This window comes from Gigantopelta aegis, chromosome 9 (genome assembly GCF_016097555.1).
Source record: "Gigantopelta aegis isolate Gae_Host chromosome 9, Gae_host_genome, whole genome shotgun sequence".
Classification (NCBI taxonomy): Eukaryota; Metazoa; Mollusca; class Gastropoda; order Neomphalida; family Peltospiridae; genus Gigantopelta; species Gigantopelta aegis.
This window is the reverse complement of record NC_054707.1, coordinates 66928782-66943711: the sequence shown is the minus strand read 5'-3', so window position 1 is coordinate 66943711 and position 14930 is coordinate 66928782. Positions and strand designations below refer to the sequence as shown.

The window sequence follows — 14930 nt, the reverse complement described above, 5'->3', positions numbered from 1 at the left end:
TCGTTTGTCGTCTGGTCTGATTTACACCGACGGCAACCCGTCTTCAGGTCCAGTTCGTACACGTGCCAGCCTAACCTGTACTCGTGGCTTACTCATCCTGGTACAGCGGTTTTAATGCAAGTGACGGGTAAATGTAGCGCACAGACAGTTATATATATATATATATATATTGAAGGAATTAGGTATTTACTAATAACAAAATTTATTACAATAATACTGGCTCAGCTAAACTGTCCCATTTAAAAATAAATTCCGATTGAGGTATAAGCACGATGTACTGACCATACTTTTAAGTTTATGTGGGTTGCCTGTGTAAAACAGAAGTTAATACTAATAATAGTTACTTATATTTAATTTGGTGAGACAAGTCCGTATAACTGCCCAGGGCTCTTTATTAGCAAAACATCAGTTTGATTATGAATAAATAACCCGGACAAACATATAATAGCAGAGTCCAATCCATGTATGAATGATTAGAAAAGACAATTGTAAGTTTCAAGTTGTTAGAACAATTTACTTGTCCTACACCCAAAAGCCGCATGTCCCGGACAAGCGGGCAATACATAATGTCGAGCCCTGCGCCTTGCACCTCTCTATGGAGCTGCTGTGTTGTCATCTAGTGTTTAGCTGCTATTAGAATCCGAAGTCAGCATCTGGCGGTCTAAAAACCACTGTACTATCGAGGTCGCGTCATGAAAACTTTGTTAAAATTCTTATGTACCACAGAACCGAGTGAATATACTGATAACATCATTGATGTGCACTCGTGCCTCTCTGCCATTTGAACAACAACAATAGTGATTAGAGCTCCTAATATGTGATCATGTCTCCACTGTCATGAAAACATTATCTTAAAACATATGTGTACAACAGAACTCAATGAATATGTTGATAACATCAAATATATGCACCCATGCATCACTGTCAGTGAATAATGATTAGACCTCTAAATATGTTATCAATATCATTTGTCTACTGTCATGAACGTAATGATAGCTCTCATAGACAATGCTATTTCTCAATGTTAGTAACGTTTACAACATGCCTAGCTCGTATTAGGGTGATATATATTTTTTGGTGTTACGTATTTTAGCTATTTTCCCAGGTCGTGTATACTAAGACCACAACTGATAATTTCAGACCTTGACGTGAAAAAGAATTGAGGAGAGTGATTTATTGCTCCCCTAACTTAGATTATAAGGACCGCTTTTAAATATTACCATATTGGTACCATATACATTTAGCTGCTCGTGGGAGCTAAACTTTGATCTGCTAGCCTAAAGGGAGTGATAGGGAACAAGAGTGATAGCACCCCTTAAACGTCCGGGTCTGTAATTAAGAATAAACTCAGCATGGCCATGGGCATGGTTATGAAGGTTTAACGTTCATATTCAGAGCAAGCTGTTATAGAGCACCCTTGTCGTGGCCGACCAACCTCGGTGGTGTCGTGGTTAAGCCATTGGACATAAGGCTGGTAAGTACAAGGTTCGCAGCCCGGTACCGACTCCCACCCAGAGCGAGTTTTAACGACTCATAAGATCACTACACCCTCTTCTCTCTGACTAACAACTAACCCACTGTCCTGGACAGACAGCCCAGATAGCTGAGGTGTGTGGTCAGGACAGCATGCTTGAACCTTAATTGGATATAAGCACGAAAATAAGTTGAAATGAAATGTCACGGCCGCAGGTTCTGACGTCTGTCGGCTCCTCCGTCCAGAACAGAAAAGGTGTAAACTCAATTCATTTATACTTATTGTTGTCTTTATAAACAATTCCGGTTCCATCACGCTGTCTTGGGCACACACCTGGCTGGCTGTCCAGGACAGTGAGTTAGTGGTTTGTGAGAAGTCGGTGTAGTGGTCATATCTATTGAGTCGTTAAAACTTATTCTAGGTTGGATCCGGTACCTGGCTGTGAACCTAGTACCTACTAGCCTTATGTCTGCCCCGGATTGGGCCCTTGGCTTCCCAGAGACCAAACCCTGGGGCGGACATGCTCGAAACCTTCGTGGTATATGGGCATGTTAAAGTATTACGCACGCACTAGCCTTATGTTCGATGGTTTAACCACAACACAACCAAGGCCGGTATAAACTTAACGAGATGATGGACTATTTATAGCTTATGAAAATTTGCCCTCCGTCCGTTTTATTTTACCCGTATCTTCGCGTCGTTGTCTCTTGATCAGCTTGCTGACAAGGCGACTCTGGATTGCCAGTGTTAGTTGGGATCTAACGTGAAGGGTATGGGTAATCGATCTTCCGTGACAGAGTGGGCCAAATACGAGAGACTCATTGTTTACTCTTTGTCACTCGTACCTCTTGCACAAGCGACGCTGCAACGCAATCCGCCTCTACATCACCAGAAGGCGGGTTCGTCGGGCACGGTTCGCTTCCTCTTGGTGACTTGTCGGTAATGTAACTCGCCTTCGTACCTAGTTCTTGGCTTTGTCACGGGAGTTGTGATCATTTTGATCACCGGCTGTACTTGAAATATCAAATAACTTTCTTAAAACTAACAGGATCCCTTGTCTGATTGATTTTGTGTGGTCTATTTTCTGGGGGTGCACGATTTGTAGGGTCCTCTATTTCTTGCACCCTGGCATCTGCTGGTAATGCAGGGATCTTCTGACAGTATAATATCTAAGATCGTTTAGTTTAGGGATCCTCTATTTCAAAGATACTATATTTCAGTTTTTTCAGAATTTCTCTATACGTATTTCTCAGTGTGGGAAACTATTCTTTAAAATCCTTATTTCTTGCTTCATCTTTTTTTTCTGGGATTATCTGTCTACATGCATTTGTATGATAAGTGACAATGCAGCGGTATAATACCGTATAGAAAATCATACTGACAAGTCAGTTCGAGTCAAACTATATTTCAGTCAAGACTAGAATGTGACTTTGAACCTATGGGACATGCTTCCTGAGTAGTTTTCATGACGCGTCCTCGTTTGTTCCATCTACTTCAACGTTATCTTCATTCGTTTTAATTGATTGCCTAGTAACTTCTGAGAACGAACACCTGTAACTGGATCATGGAAACAATCATGACTTTGCCAAACATCCTTTCAACTCTGCCTAATCCAAAGATACGATTTTGATCAGGGAATACAATTTTGTCGCTCAGATTCTATTCACGTTGCCCTTGTTTTGATATATCTGCCTTGTTCAGAGATACGAGCTTGACGGTGTTAATGTTTTTGTCATTCAGATTAGCAATCTGGTCCTGTCTGTTCATCAATACTGTATGTGTGGGTGTGGGTAATTTTTGGCATGCTTCCACCGGAGAACTGTTCAAACACGCTTACCGTGGGCACAACCTCTGACTTCGCCAGAGAGTTCTGTCCATAATAGGACAATACTGTATGCAGTGTTCACCTTATACAGCCCCATTGTGTCTAGTCCGCGCACTCCTAGCAACCACCGCCGCCACTACTCGTGTTCTCCGCCGTACCTCGAAACTGGATCCCCTCGCTAAGTGAACTCACCGCTCATGACAGCGCCCTGCTGCCCTCAATGTGTCTCAATAAAGACGCGTGTTTGATTTACACTCGCTCCCTTACTAAAAGGTACAAATTCAGTATTTATGCTCTCTTAATAGGCTTTCAGTTCCTTAGACGACAATTGTGTTTACTTTGCCCATTGAAAGGGCGACCATTCATTCAACGGATAGCTATGGGATAGGGCAGTGTGTCGGTTTGCGAGACTGTCAGTTACTTGATGCAACACCAGTTTTTACATGTGCGATGGTAAAATGTGTAGCTGATGACTGTTGTACACATATATGAGATGACCATTTATAAGTAACACCAGGGGAAGGAAAATGAAATGGAGGATCTATTAACATGTCTCTATCCTCAAATGGTTTAGGCACGTCCATCCTGGGCCCAATCTCTTGAAAACGAGCGACCGAGTTACCAGGCGCTTTCTGTCGTATTTAAATAGTTGTAGACAAAAACACAGAGCTACGCAAACTAAGGGATGCGCAAACTCTGGACTGCGTAAACCCCACGTGATACTGTTCAAACTGTGGGATGTGATCCCTTCTGAAATTTAAAGGTCACTACAAAGGGTGGTGGACGTTAATTTAAATATACATTGACAAGTAAACATAAGTAATTCACTTGTACTTTATTAACAAAACATTAGTGAATGTGCTGATGTTGCTTCCCCAAATTAAAGTAGCACATTAATTGCTAATAGTAGCAGCAGCATCAGCGGTAGTAGTTGTGTTAGTGGTGTATTTATAGTAGTAGTGGCTGTAGCAGTAGGAGTAGAAGTAGGTGTAGTCGTAGTAGTAGTAGTAGTAGTAGCAGGACTTCTAGAAAAATTTGTTTATATAAAATCCACTAGCCATGGGATCAGTGATTTACAAAATTTACTAGCCCTACTTTACTTTAAGTTAATACAATTTTACTAAATAATAGTAATAATCAGATATGTCACCTAAAAAGGGAGATAGAGCTAAAAAACACACCCACTAGCATTGGGGTTTTGGGGTGGGGACAGGCTATTCATATTTACAAAATAGACTTAACTGCAACATTTGAGAAATGGTTTCCACTGGCGGTTGGGCATTGCAGTAGTAGTTATTTACTAACCCAACATTGAATATCACAAGCCATGGGAGTGGGGCTACCATAATCTAGAAGCACTGTAGTAGTGTTTAATGCACTATACTCTAATACAATGTATATTAAATGTGTAAACTCTGTGGTAAGGTGACTGTAGAAGGTTACATTTAACTATGGACCGGTGATACTGAGGTTTATTTCAATACAAATAATGACAACTATTTTAAATTGTGTTATTGATTAATATAGAACGGATCCCTTTAATTATTCTTTAAAACTGTTAATAACAATCACTGGATTTTGAAACACTTTTAAAAAGTCAAATACTCTATGCATTTCTTTCCTCTGGTTTAATAAGTATGATATCTGTCACCTTATATAAGCATACACATGTTTTGCACCCAGTCCCATATTTTTGTAAGTGTACATTATGTGAAATTGTTACAATAAAAGTTATTTTATGTCTCTTAAGTTCTGACCATGCATTGTGTCACCCCACCCTCTCCGGCGTCCTGGTTGTGTCATGGAGCCGCCCCACCCCCTCCAGCGGCCGACTCATTGTTTGTGTGTTCCGACTGTATACACTTGTGTTTGGTGTTTACACGAGCTCCTTCCAGGCATTATGAGTTTCCTGGGCGAGACGGACACCACTGAATGGTCGGTCGTCGAGACGAGCTGGCTCTATTATCAAAGTCAATATTTCTACTCGGGTGAATACAAGCTGTTAGCAAATGACTGATGCTGTTGAATAATCGACAAATATCTTTTCTTTCCTTTCCTTTTTCCTTCCCCCAAATGGCCCACTTCCTTTTGTGCGGCGAACAAAACGCTGACAGACGAAGGAACGGATGTGAAGAATGATGGCATGATAAAATTATTCGTGTGTGTAGATCACTCAAGTGTTATGGAATTTTAGGACAGCCAACAGCTTCTTTCTGTTCGGTTGGAGAGGACAGGGTATAGAGGACGATATAGTATAAACGACAGGAGTCCTGGGTGTAGACGACTGGGTATAGACGACAGGGTATACTGAACAGTGTAAAGGTCGGGGTATAGAGATGAGATATCATATAAAGATTGGGTATTATTGAGGACTGGACAAATGACAGGTTTTACAAGAGGGTGTAGAGCGAGTTTAAAAGACAATTTTTATAGGTCATGCTGTAAACGACAGGGTGTACAGAGCGATGTGAAAGGACACGGTGTAAATGTCAGGGTGCAAAGGACTTGATATAAAGAACAGGGTTTTCAAAAAAAAAGGAAAAAGAACATGGCGAAAAGGACATGATGCAGAGAAGGTGTTTTGTAAAGGACGAAGTGCAGAAGGACATGATGTAGAAGACGGGGTGTAAAAAAGTGTAATTTAAAAGGACACGGTACTGCATTTAAAATACCTCTAGCGGGTTTCTTCGAACACTGTATGTCAGAACTGTCAAATGTTTGACATCCAATAGCCGATGAAATAGGTGGTGTCGTCAAAGAAATCATACTTTAACTCTATCCTCTCTCCCCCCATGTAGAATACACGCCTATCCCTCTGTTTCCATCCTCCCATGTAGAATACACGCCTATCCCTCTGTTTCCATCCCCCCATGTAGAATACACGCCTATCCCTCTGTTTCCATCCTCCACATTGTTTTTGTCTCAGTTCTATCCCTCTGTCTGTCCGTGTCTGTCCATCCGTCCATCTATCTTATTATCTCTCCATGACTGATTCTGTGTAACTTTTCGTCTCTCTCTCTCTCTCTCTCTCTCTCTCTCTCTCTCTCTCTCTCTCTCTCTCTCTCTCTCTCTCTCTCTCTCTCTCTCTCTCTCTCTCTTGTTTCATACTTTACACTAATAGTCAGTGACTAAACACTGTGCTGATGTAGCTTTTTTAAAAATCCCTTTTGCGTTCGATCTCTTCAAAAGGTGAACTTTTTTTCCATCCGAGTATCCTAAATTATCAGTCCCGTTTGAATTAAGAAGAATTTAATTCCGGTCTACCTTTTTTCTGTCTGCTCTCGACGTGTCCTTCGTTTTCCCCGTTTCTCCACACAAAGTAAAGATCAAAATCAATTGACATGATGCGGAACATTGGATCCTGTGAGGAAACTACAAACAGAAGAGAAACAATGTCGCGGCGTGTTGCCAGTCTGCGTGCCGTGTAGGGTATGTGTTTTGCAGTTGGTTAATATTGACCTGGCGTTCTTGTTGAGTTATTCAATATTTGCTGTCTTGTGTGGCTGGGAACGTCAACAGTAAACTGACAAGCTGTCGCGACCACGACGGCAAGTAGCTACGACTGGAGGTTTTGTGTTGAGAAAAATTATCACATCTTTTGCAGTTGCACTCAAACGGTTTTAACATAAGATCGTCAGATCTGATGGCACTCCATTACTAGATGATATATAAAGAGACTGCACTTTAGTGGCAAGGCTCAGTGATGTTAAAAATAAATCGAGTTTTTTTTTTATCAAAACAAAGCAACAAGTGAATGAACACGAAACAGTGAATTTACGTAGTAGAGTGTTTTTGAAGATTCTGGGAAAACTACGGTGTATGGTGTCTAGGCAACGTCAGTTACATGATACCACCGGATTTTAATATCAAGAATATATGGCATTAATTCACCCTCAATGTAATTGTTTCAGTTTGGTAAATATGTAAATAAATCTACTTATAATGTCAACAGATGAATTTAACAAGACACTGTCAAATAAGTTAGAAATATTGGTCTAGTTTACTGCCCGATCTGTTTGTGCTTATAAACAATAATATTTAATGTTTGTACAATCAAGCACATAAAAGAAACAGCAAAGCGTGCATTTGAATGCAAATCGGTTATTCAAGATTGTTAAATAATCACTCTTTAAACTAGTACTCGAAACAAATGAATAGATAATACAGATGTCTAATTTATGGTTGGTGACTGTTGTTGTGTATCATATAACTACTATGTCATGTCCATGACATAAGCCATAGCATATACATGTCTAATGTATTCCGAGATGTTGCCATGCTGATCAATTCGTGATGTAATAGAACATATTACGTCATACTAGAACAACTTTTATTTGGCAAGATTTTATGCATACAGACATGATGGTCTCCTATTTGACCTCAGAAGTTGAATTCATTATAACGCTGCTGTCAACAAAACAACACATCATAGCAAAACCAAATGATTTTTTGTTCTTTATAAATTCTCCTATTTGGTTTACCAAAAGTACATCCAGCATCGTGTAGATAGCGTCTGAAAATATTTATTCTCATTTGCATCAAAGCTAAAAAAAATTGTTCCTTTTGTCTTTTATCTACATTCGCTGGCAAGGTGCCCACGCGTATTTGGGGGCTTTAAAACTTAATGTTGCAGGATTAATAAATAGTTGTCGCCGAGACCATTGCCTCGGAGCTATATATGCATAACTACCGTCTAGGTCTGCCAGCCATCGACATGAGTTATGTGACGTTTTATGCCCGTATCTCAGCGCCGCTCCACGGGGATTCTCGTATTGCCGCCAGCGCGGGCCGGTATCCTGTGACGTCACACCATGGGTTCCCGTCGATGGAGGCTGTTATAAGTTACTGTGTAGTTGTTTTTTTTCCATTTGGTTATTGTTTTGTTTATTAATAAAGAAAATATTAAATAGAGTCAGTGCCGGCTCCAGCCCACAGTGAGTTTTAACGGATCAGTGGATGGGTGAAAGGTCCACACTATATCATCTTCTCTTTCACTAAACTAACCATTAATATATGTCTTCGGTAGAGAGTCCAGATAGGTGAAGTGTGTGCCCAGGACAGTGTGCTTGAACCTTACTTGGGTATAAGTATCTGCATGAAAATACATTTATAAAAACCCAAAACAAATAAATAAGGAAATAAACTGACATTTTACTTTTGAATTTGTTTTAGTGCTGAGATACAGTTTAGTCTATCCTGCGGTATATATAGTTTAAATTAAATTTAGTTGTTTTTGTTGTTTTGAGGTTTTATTTTTATATTGTGTGTGTGTGTGTGTGTGTGTGTGTGTGTGTGTGGATGTGTGTGTGTGTGTGTGTGTGTGTGTGTGTGTGTGTGGATGTGTGTGTGTGTGTGTGTGTGTGTGTTTGTGTGTGGTTCTTATTTTGTTTTTTGTTTGGTGATTTATTTATTCTTTATTTTTTATTATTATTATTATTTGTTTGTTTCGTGTCACAGTGTGTGCATTCTATTTTCTCTCATACATATTCGCATACTTTTATTTTACGTATCGCAGACTGCCAGTGATCGGCAATAATTTGTGGGTGTGCGTCTCATAAAAACCTATCATATCTCGCCGTGGTAGGCAGCGAGACGCTGTGGAATGGGACTGCTGTGGTCTGGTGTCTTTAAAAACGCGCTAACCTAAATCTGATTGATGTTTTGTGTTTCGCTATGGTGATTTTCCACCTAGTTTTATGCTTCGGTGGAGGCCGGCGATACGTGCTGTGCATAGCCATATAACTAGGGATATACCGAGAAACGTACTTCCGAAACGGGCTGTTCATTCAACTACAGACACAGATCGAAATCAGTATAATACTTTTGTTTGCTCTGCGTACAGGTACACGTACGCGTACTCGAGTGTATACACACTCGGCCGTGTGATTTATCAATACGCTGATATACTAATATTAATAAGCGAAACATTTCGAATACTTCCGTAGTTTCATTCATTCATTCATTCACTTATGGGTTTTTTCGTGCTTATATCCAATTAAGTTTTAAGCACGCTGTCCTGGGCTCACACCTTCCATAGTGGTGTCCAAAAAACTTACATACTTATTCCTGGTTTTCACTTCCATTTCTTTTATGTTACAGCACTTGTTTTTGTTTGCGTAATTTGAATTTTGTGTCCAACCTAAATATAAGTATAATGTATGTGTTTTTAAAATATAAACTACTATTAACACAGTGTTTAATGACAGAACGGATTTTTTAAAATTCAATATGACAATTTCTAGCCCATGGGATATTGAAACGTAACTGGTATTAATATGTGATAGCCATTGGATGGTCAGATACTCGCAGCACTGATTAGCTGTTCCTGCCAGAGTTGTGTCCCTTTTATAGTCCCCATGTAAGAAAAGTTGCAGACAAACGTCTGCTAGAGAAAATTAAACTATTCTGGCATCGGTGGTGTAATGGTTAAGCTGGTAGGTACTGGGTTCGCATCCCAGAGCGAGTTTAACGACTCAGTAAGGCCACTACACTGACTTCTCTTTCACTAGCAATGAACCACTAGAACAGTCTAACCCACTGCCCTGGACATACATGATTTATGGCTAGCGTGTACACTCAGAACTCAGATTAAAGCCCCCAGTTCAACCGAGGGCTTTAATCTTAATTGGATATAAGCACAAAAATAAGTAAATATGAAATTAAACTAGCCTACTAAGCAGAAGCAACAATATTGCTAACACGATCTGTTACCCATTAATTTCCACCACATATTCAATCACGTTTGTCCATTAGCGGTCAGTAATTAATTATATAGCTAATACTTCAAACATTTTATATCTTGGTATCGTGCTAGGCATAATTAGGCTCTATTGTCATTGTGGTTTTTTTTCAAGAAATCTTTTACTTTGGGCGACTTGTATGTAGATTATCTTTTACACATGTTGGTTTACACTGTTTTAATAGACCTGTGAATAAACGGCCTTGAGTCTGTTAGTGAAGCATTTGAGGTTCTGTGTGATAAATAATTCTCTAAGTGTCATTCCACCCCCACTTCCTCCCTCCCGCGCGTCTGATCCAGCAACTGGCGGTGTTAGTAGTTGGGCCCGTGGTTGCCGTGCGTGAACGTGTGGTGGATAAATGCATGCTGACCAAAGAATACGCTACCCGAGTAGCAATGTAATGTAGTAGTCAATAAGTATTACTCTCCATTTTCAGGCGATGCCATGGTGAGAACGATCACAGACTTCCATTTGACCTTTGTGTTGTCTGTGACGGAAGTCACTAACGGCGACTCTTACTTTCTTTATTTTTCACCATAAATTATCGTACATATAATTCTAACTTTTTATATTTCTTTATTTTTTCCAGGTCAGCACGCCCGATCTCCGACGAGTGGGAACCACGTGTTTTATTCAAAGAGCATGGACGAGCGAGACCCTGACCGAGACTTGTGGTTCAAAGCGGCTGTGATCGCCGTGCCCATTGCCGGAGGGTTCATTCTCGTGCTCCTCGTGTTGTTCGCTGTGCGCATGCTCAGAACAGACTCGCAACGTCATAGGAGACTCATTCAAATTCGCCGTGATCGGGGATTGACAAAAGCTCAACTGTACGTAGCCGATCACTTCAGTGAAAAGTCGGACACCTCTTGCTCACTGTTTCCAGACAAGGCAAAGCCTGGGAATATCTGTAGAGACGTAAGCGTGAAAGTGGACAGGGGACGGATTTACGAAAAAGTTACCGATCACAGACACTCGCACCCTTCAGTGATTATGTGGGGGAAGCCTTCAAAGAAAGACTTTGCGACTGTAGTGTAACTGTGTGATGTCGTCAAGGACTTCTGTGAGGACAGAACTCTTCAGTGTCCATACGGATGGATTTTTTTTTCAGTGTGCTACGGGAAATGTTGAGAGAACAAATGTATTTCTTAAATGTGTGTTTGTGTACGAGAACGTCTGAGAGAGAACTTCAAATACGTCATGCTTGTGTGTGTGTGTGTGTGTGTGTGTGTGAGAGAGAGATAGAGAGAGAGAGAGAGAGGACTTGTATATCTCTATGAACAGGGCTCGAACTTAACAGCGACACTGATGTTGCAATATGAATTGCCGCAGGTCAGGGGCTTTACCAATGGTAGTTGGTTGTAGGAATAGGTTTTGGCTTTTAATTTTGTATTTCTTACAAAAGTTACTTGTTTAAAATGCTGTATGTAGAGAGCAGTTCGCCAATTGAATGGCAAACATCTTTCAGAATTACCGACGGTAACAAATTATTTTAAGTTCGAGCTCTGTTTATATTAAATATATGTTCTTAAACGAATATGCGTATATTCGTAAGTCTGAGCACCAATCAAATACGTGTTGTAACTAATACCAAGATCTGTAAAGTGTGCAGGGGGTATCGCACGTCTTACCTCAGTATCTTTTAAGTCTGTGAGGTAATTTGATGTCATATTGGATACATGATGCTGTCTGTTTTCTGTAAAATATGCGTAACTCGGCGTTAGTGGAATTCCCGTTAAATGAGTAACACAATCGTGTTACGTGTAAATGTTTTTCGTGTGTTGGTGGTCAAATACATTTTAAAGTTAAGATGCATCTAATTAGTTGTAAGTGGAAGAATAAAATATGTGAAAAATCTTAAGCAACAAAACTATTAACGTTTTCAAATTGGTATCTCTGCAGTAGACAAAACGCAAAGGAAATTTTGGCAAGGTTGTGGCAATATGCTCTCGCGATTTGGCGGGTGTTTCATCTATAAGAGGACTGCCACTTCGTAGGACGTATTAATGTTCGCCCATGCGATGACTGCCACTACCTATGACAGCTGTATTTTCTCTATTGGAGGACTGCCACTCCCACAATATAGCCATATTTCATCTATAGGTGGTTTGCCATTCCACATTACGTTATATCTGTATTTCCTCTATAGGACTGCCATTCTCAAGGACGTTGTATCCTTATTTCATCTTTGCGATTACCAAGGCCGATACACATTTCGTATTTCGTGTACAGAAGGACTGCCACTCCTATGGCCGAGTCACCAAGAACTGATATATATTAGAGGAAACTATTAAATATAAATAGAAATGCCACAAGGCATCACCCAAGTAGTAGTGGTAGAAGTGAAACCTTACATGACTTATTATGAACATGTTCTTATAACCATCTCTAGTACCGCACTAAATATTGGTAATGCTTAGCTTGTCGCATACATGTTTCGAGCAACAGGGAACAGAACAGTTGTAGTTGATGAAATAACATTACATGTATTTATTGTCTTGGTAACCGTAAAACAATATTTCATGACACCTACTGCTGTCACATTTTAACACCAATGGTGGGACTGGCAGTACTAACCTTTTAGTTACACGGATTCCCTTTGCGGTTTGACCCAGCTAGGGTTTTATTTCACGGCTATCCGGTTTTGGGGACGACAGACAAAATGTATTTTTATGACGACATGTAATGTGATTGCGATTCTATTGCCTCCGTGCAAACATAAGCCCGTGCTTACAAAACGTTTACAGACTTGTCTCAAATCTTTAATGACGTCATACGCATACAATTTGTGTAGAGTTGTCATGGCGTTAGTATCGGACCCTGTTTAAGTCTTTGGTCTAGACTCTCAAAGTTTAATAAACACCAGGCCAGATGTTAAAACGTGATGACATGCAAACTCTGTTGACCGCTGCGTGTATGTGCGTGTTAATAAAATACAAACTGTTGACCGCATGTGCAGTGTATGTGCGGATGCAATAGAACGTGGGCTTACACGTGCGTTTAGTGATGGACCACATTTTGGCCTAGTTAAAAATATTTGTCCTGTTATGTAACAGTTTTAATAAGTAAACATACGTTTTTCGATTTCTTGCTCTGTACAGTGTACAATGTTATTCTACGCAAAGACACGTGTATGTGTGATTCTTTGTAAACACAGATTCCTCTCTGACGTGCAAATAGACTGCTAAATGCTTCTACGACTTAGCTTATGTGGTGAACGAAGATGAATTTGCTGTCTTTATCGTATTATTTTAAATATCTCGATTTGTCGTATAACTGTGCATGATCAGGGTCGTAGCTAAAACATTCCTCGGTTCGTGTCAAGGATAAGTATAACAAGAGAAGCATTTGCTAATGGAGATTATTCAGACCTCGCCATTCAAGGGGAGCTATCGCTTCCGCTCATCAACACTCACCTGAGACTAGTCCAAGGAGAGTAATCTTTAGCTCTCTTTGGTATGTGAATTTATATAGTATCATTATGGTAATATTTTAAATGGCTCCCCATAATCTAAGCTAGGGGTGTAATGAATCACTCCCCCTTTTTTCAAGGCGAGGTCTGTGTTATTGGTGGGAGAAGAGTTACTGGTGGGACATGTGATTGGTGGATACCCACCTAACTCCCGCTCAGTCTCCACCCCGCTGTGAAATTCAGTTATAACTCGTCTGAAAAATATGCTCAAACCAGACTCTGTGAGAAACTCGGTGACAAACCACATTAATTCTCGCGTGTTCGTTCAAATACACCCTGTGTTCTTTCGTGTGTATTATATTTATATATGGAATTCAAAATATCTATATCGGGCTGTATTTAGCCTAAAATGAGGAGGCGGTAAAATGAGCCAGGGCACACTAGATAAAAAATGACACTTAAAATGGGCATGTGTTTTTATATTTTTCTGTCCGGCACACTAGACAAAAAGGACACTTAAAATGGCCATGTTTTTTTGTGCTTTTTTTTTGGGGGGGGGGGGGGGGTCTGCCCCTCTCCTCCCCCAGATACAGCCCTGTTATCATTCATACACCAGAATATCTGTACGTTTTGTGTATGGGCCATGTGTTCTCTCTTCTAAGACTAGTTGTGTTGTGTGTTTGCTGGGCGATTATATGATGATGTACCAAATGTGTTCGTAGAGTGCCTGTGACGACACACAAAACCTGAATGAATGGCTAACAAAGAGTTAGTGGATGTTTATATTTGTTACTGTTAATGTCTTTGAATGTTTGGTCAATATTTTATACAAATTGAATTATTTATTGATGTAAAATAAACCAGGCCAAGCCTGCATACATGTTTACTTGTCATCCGTTTTGGTTATTTGTTATGAGATTCTCTTGTATTTTCTTTTTTTGACATGCATTGAAAATGAAAGGAATGTTTAACAAAACCCCCAGCACAATTAACGTAGAGAAATTGGTCAACGCCTTACATAGACAGCGGAGTATACAGCTCAATAGAAGAGCGCTCGCCAATGGTGCGATAGGTCGCAGAATAGGGAGTCTTCGGGGGATTGCTGTTCATCGATATGAGTACATGTTGTAGTATTACATGACGGCGGCGAGAATCTCAATCTCTCTCTCTCTCTCTCTCTCTCTCTCTCTCTCTCTCTCTCTCTCTCTCTCTCTCTCTCTCTCTCTCTCTCTCTGTCTCTGTCTCTGTCTCTGTCTCTGTCCCTGTCCCTGTCTATCGACTACATGTCGAAATAACCATAATCATAGTTATATTTTCTTTAAGACGGGCTACAGAGATGGTTAATTCGTAACCTATTTCTAAATCTGAACGGCGTTATCGAGAGGGTATGTGATCGTTGGCTGGTGCTTCGTCTACAGGTGTACTGCCACTCTCCAAGATACATACTTGCGCCGTCTGTAGGAAGACTACCACCTATCAGCG

General features: G+C 40.3%; 1 protein-coding gene across 1 annotated transcript in view; it reads left to right on the top strand.

Annotated features, from left to right (window-relative positions):
- LOC121382381 (BMP and activin membrane-bound inhibitor homolog) overlaps positions 1 to 14334 on the top strand; it is a 51913-nt gene extending 37579 nt beyond the window's left edge. The window contains exon 3 of the mRNA XM_041511968.1: positions 10629 to 14334. Coding sequence (XP_041367902.1) covers positions 10629 to 11074 — 446 coding nt within the window. The 3' untranslated portion in view covers positions 11075 to 14334. The remainder of the gene's footprint in view (positions 1 to 10628) is intronic.
- The last annotated feature ends 596 nt before the right edge of the window (positions 14335 to 14930 follow it).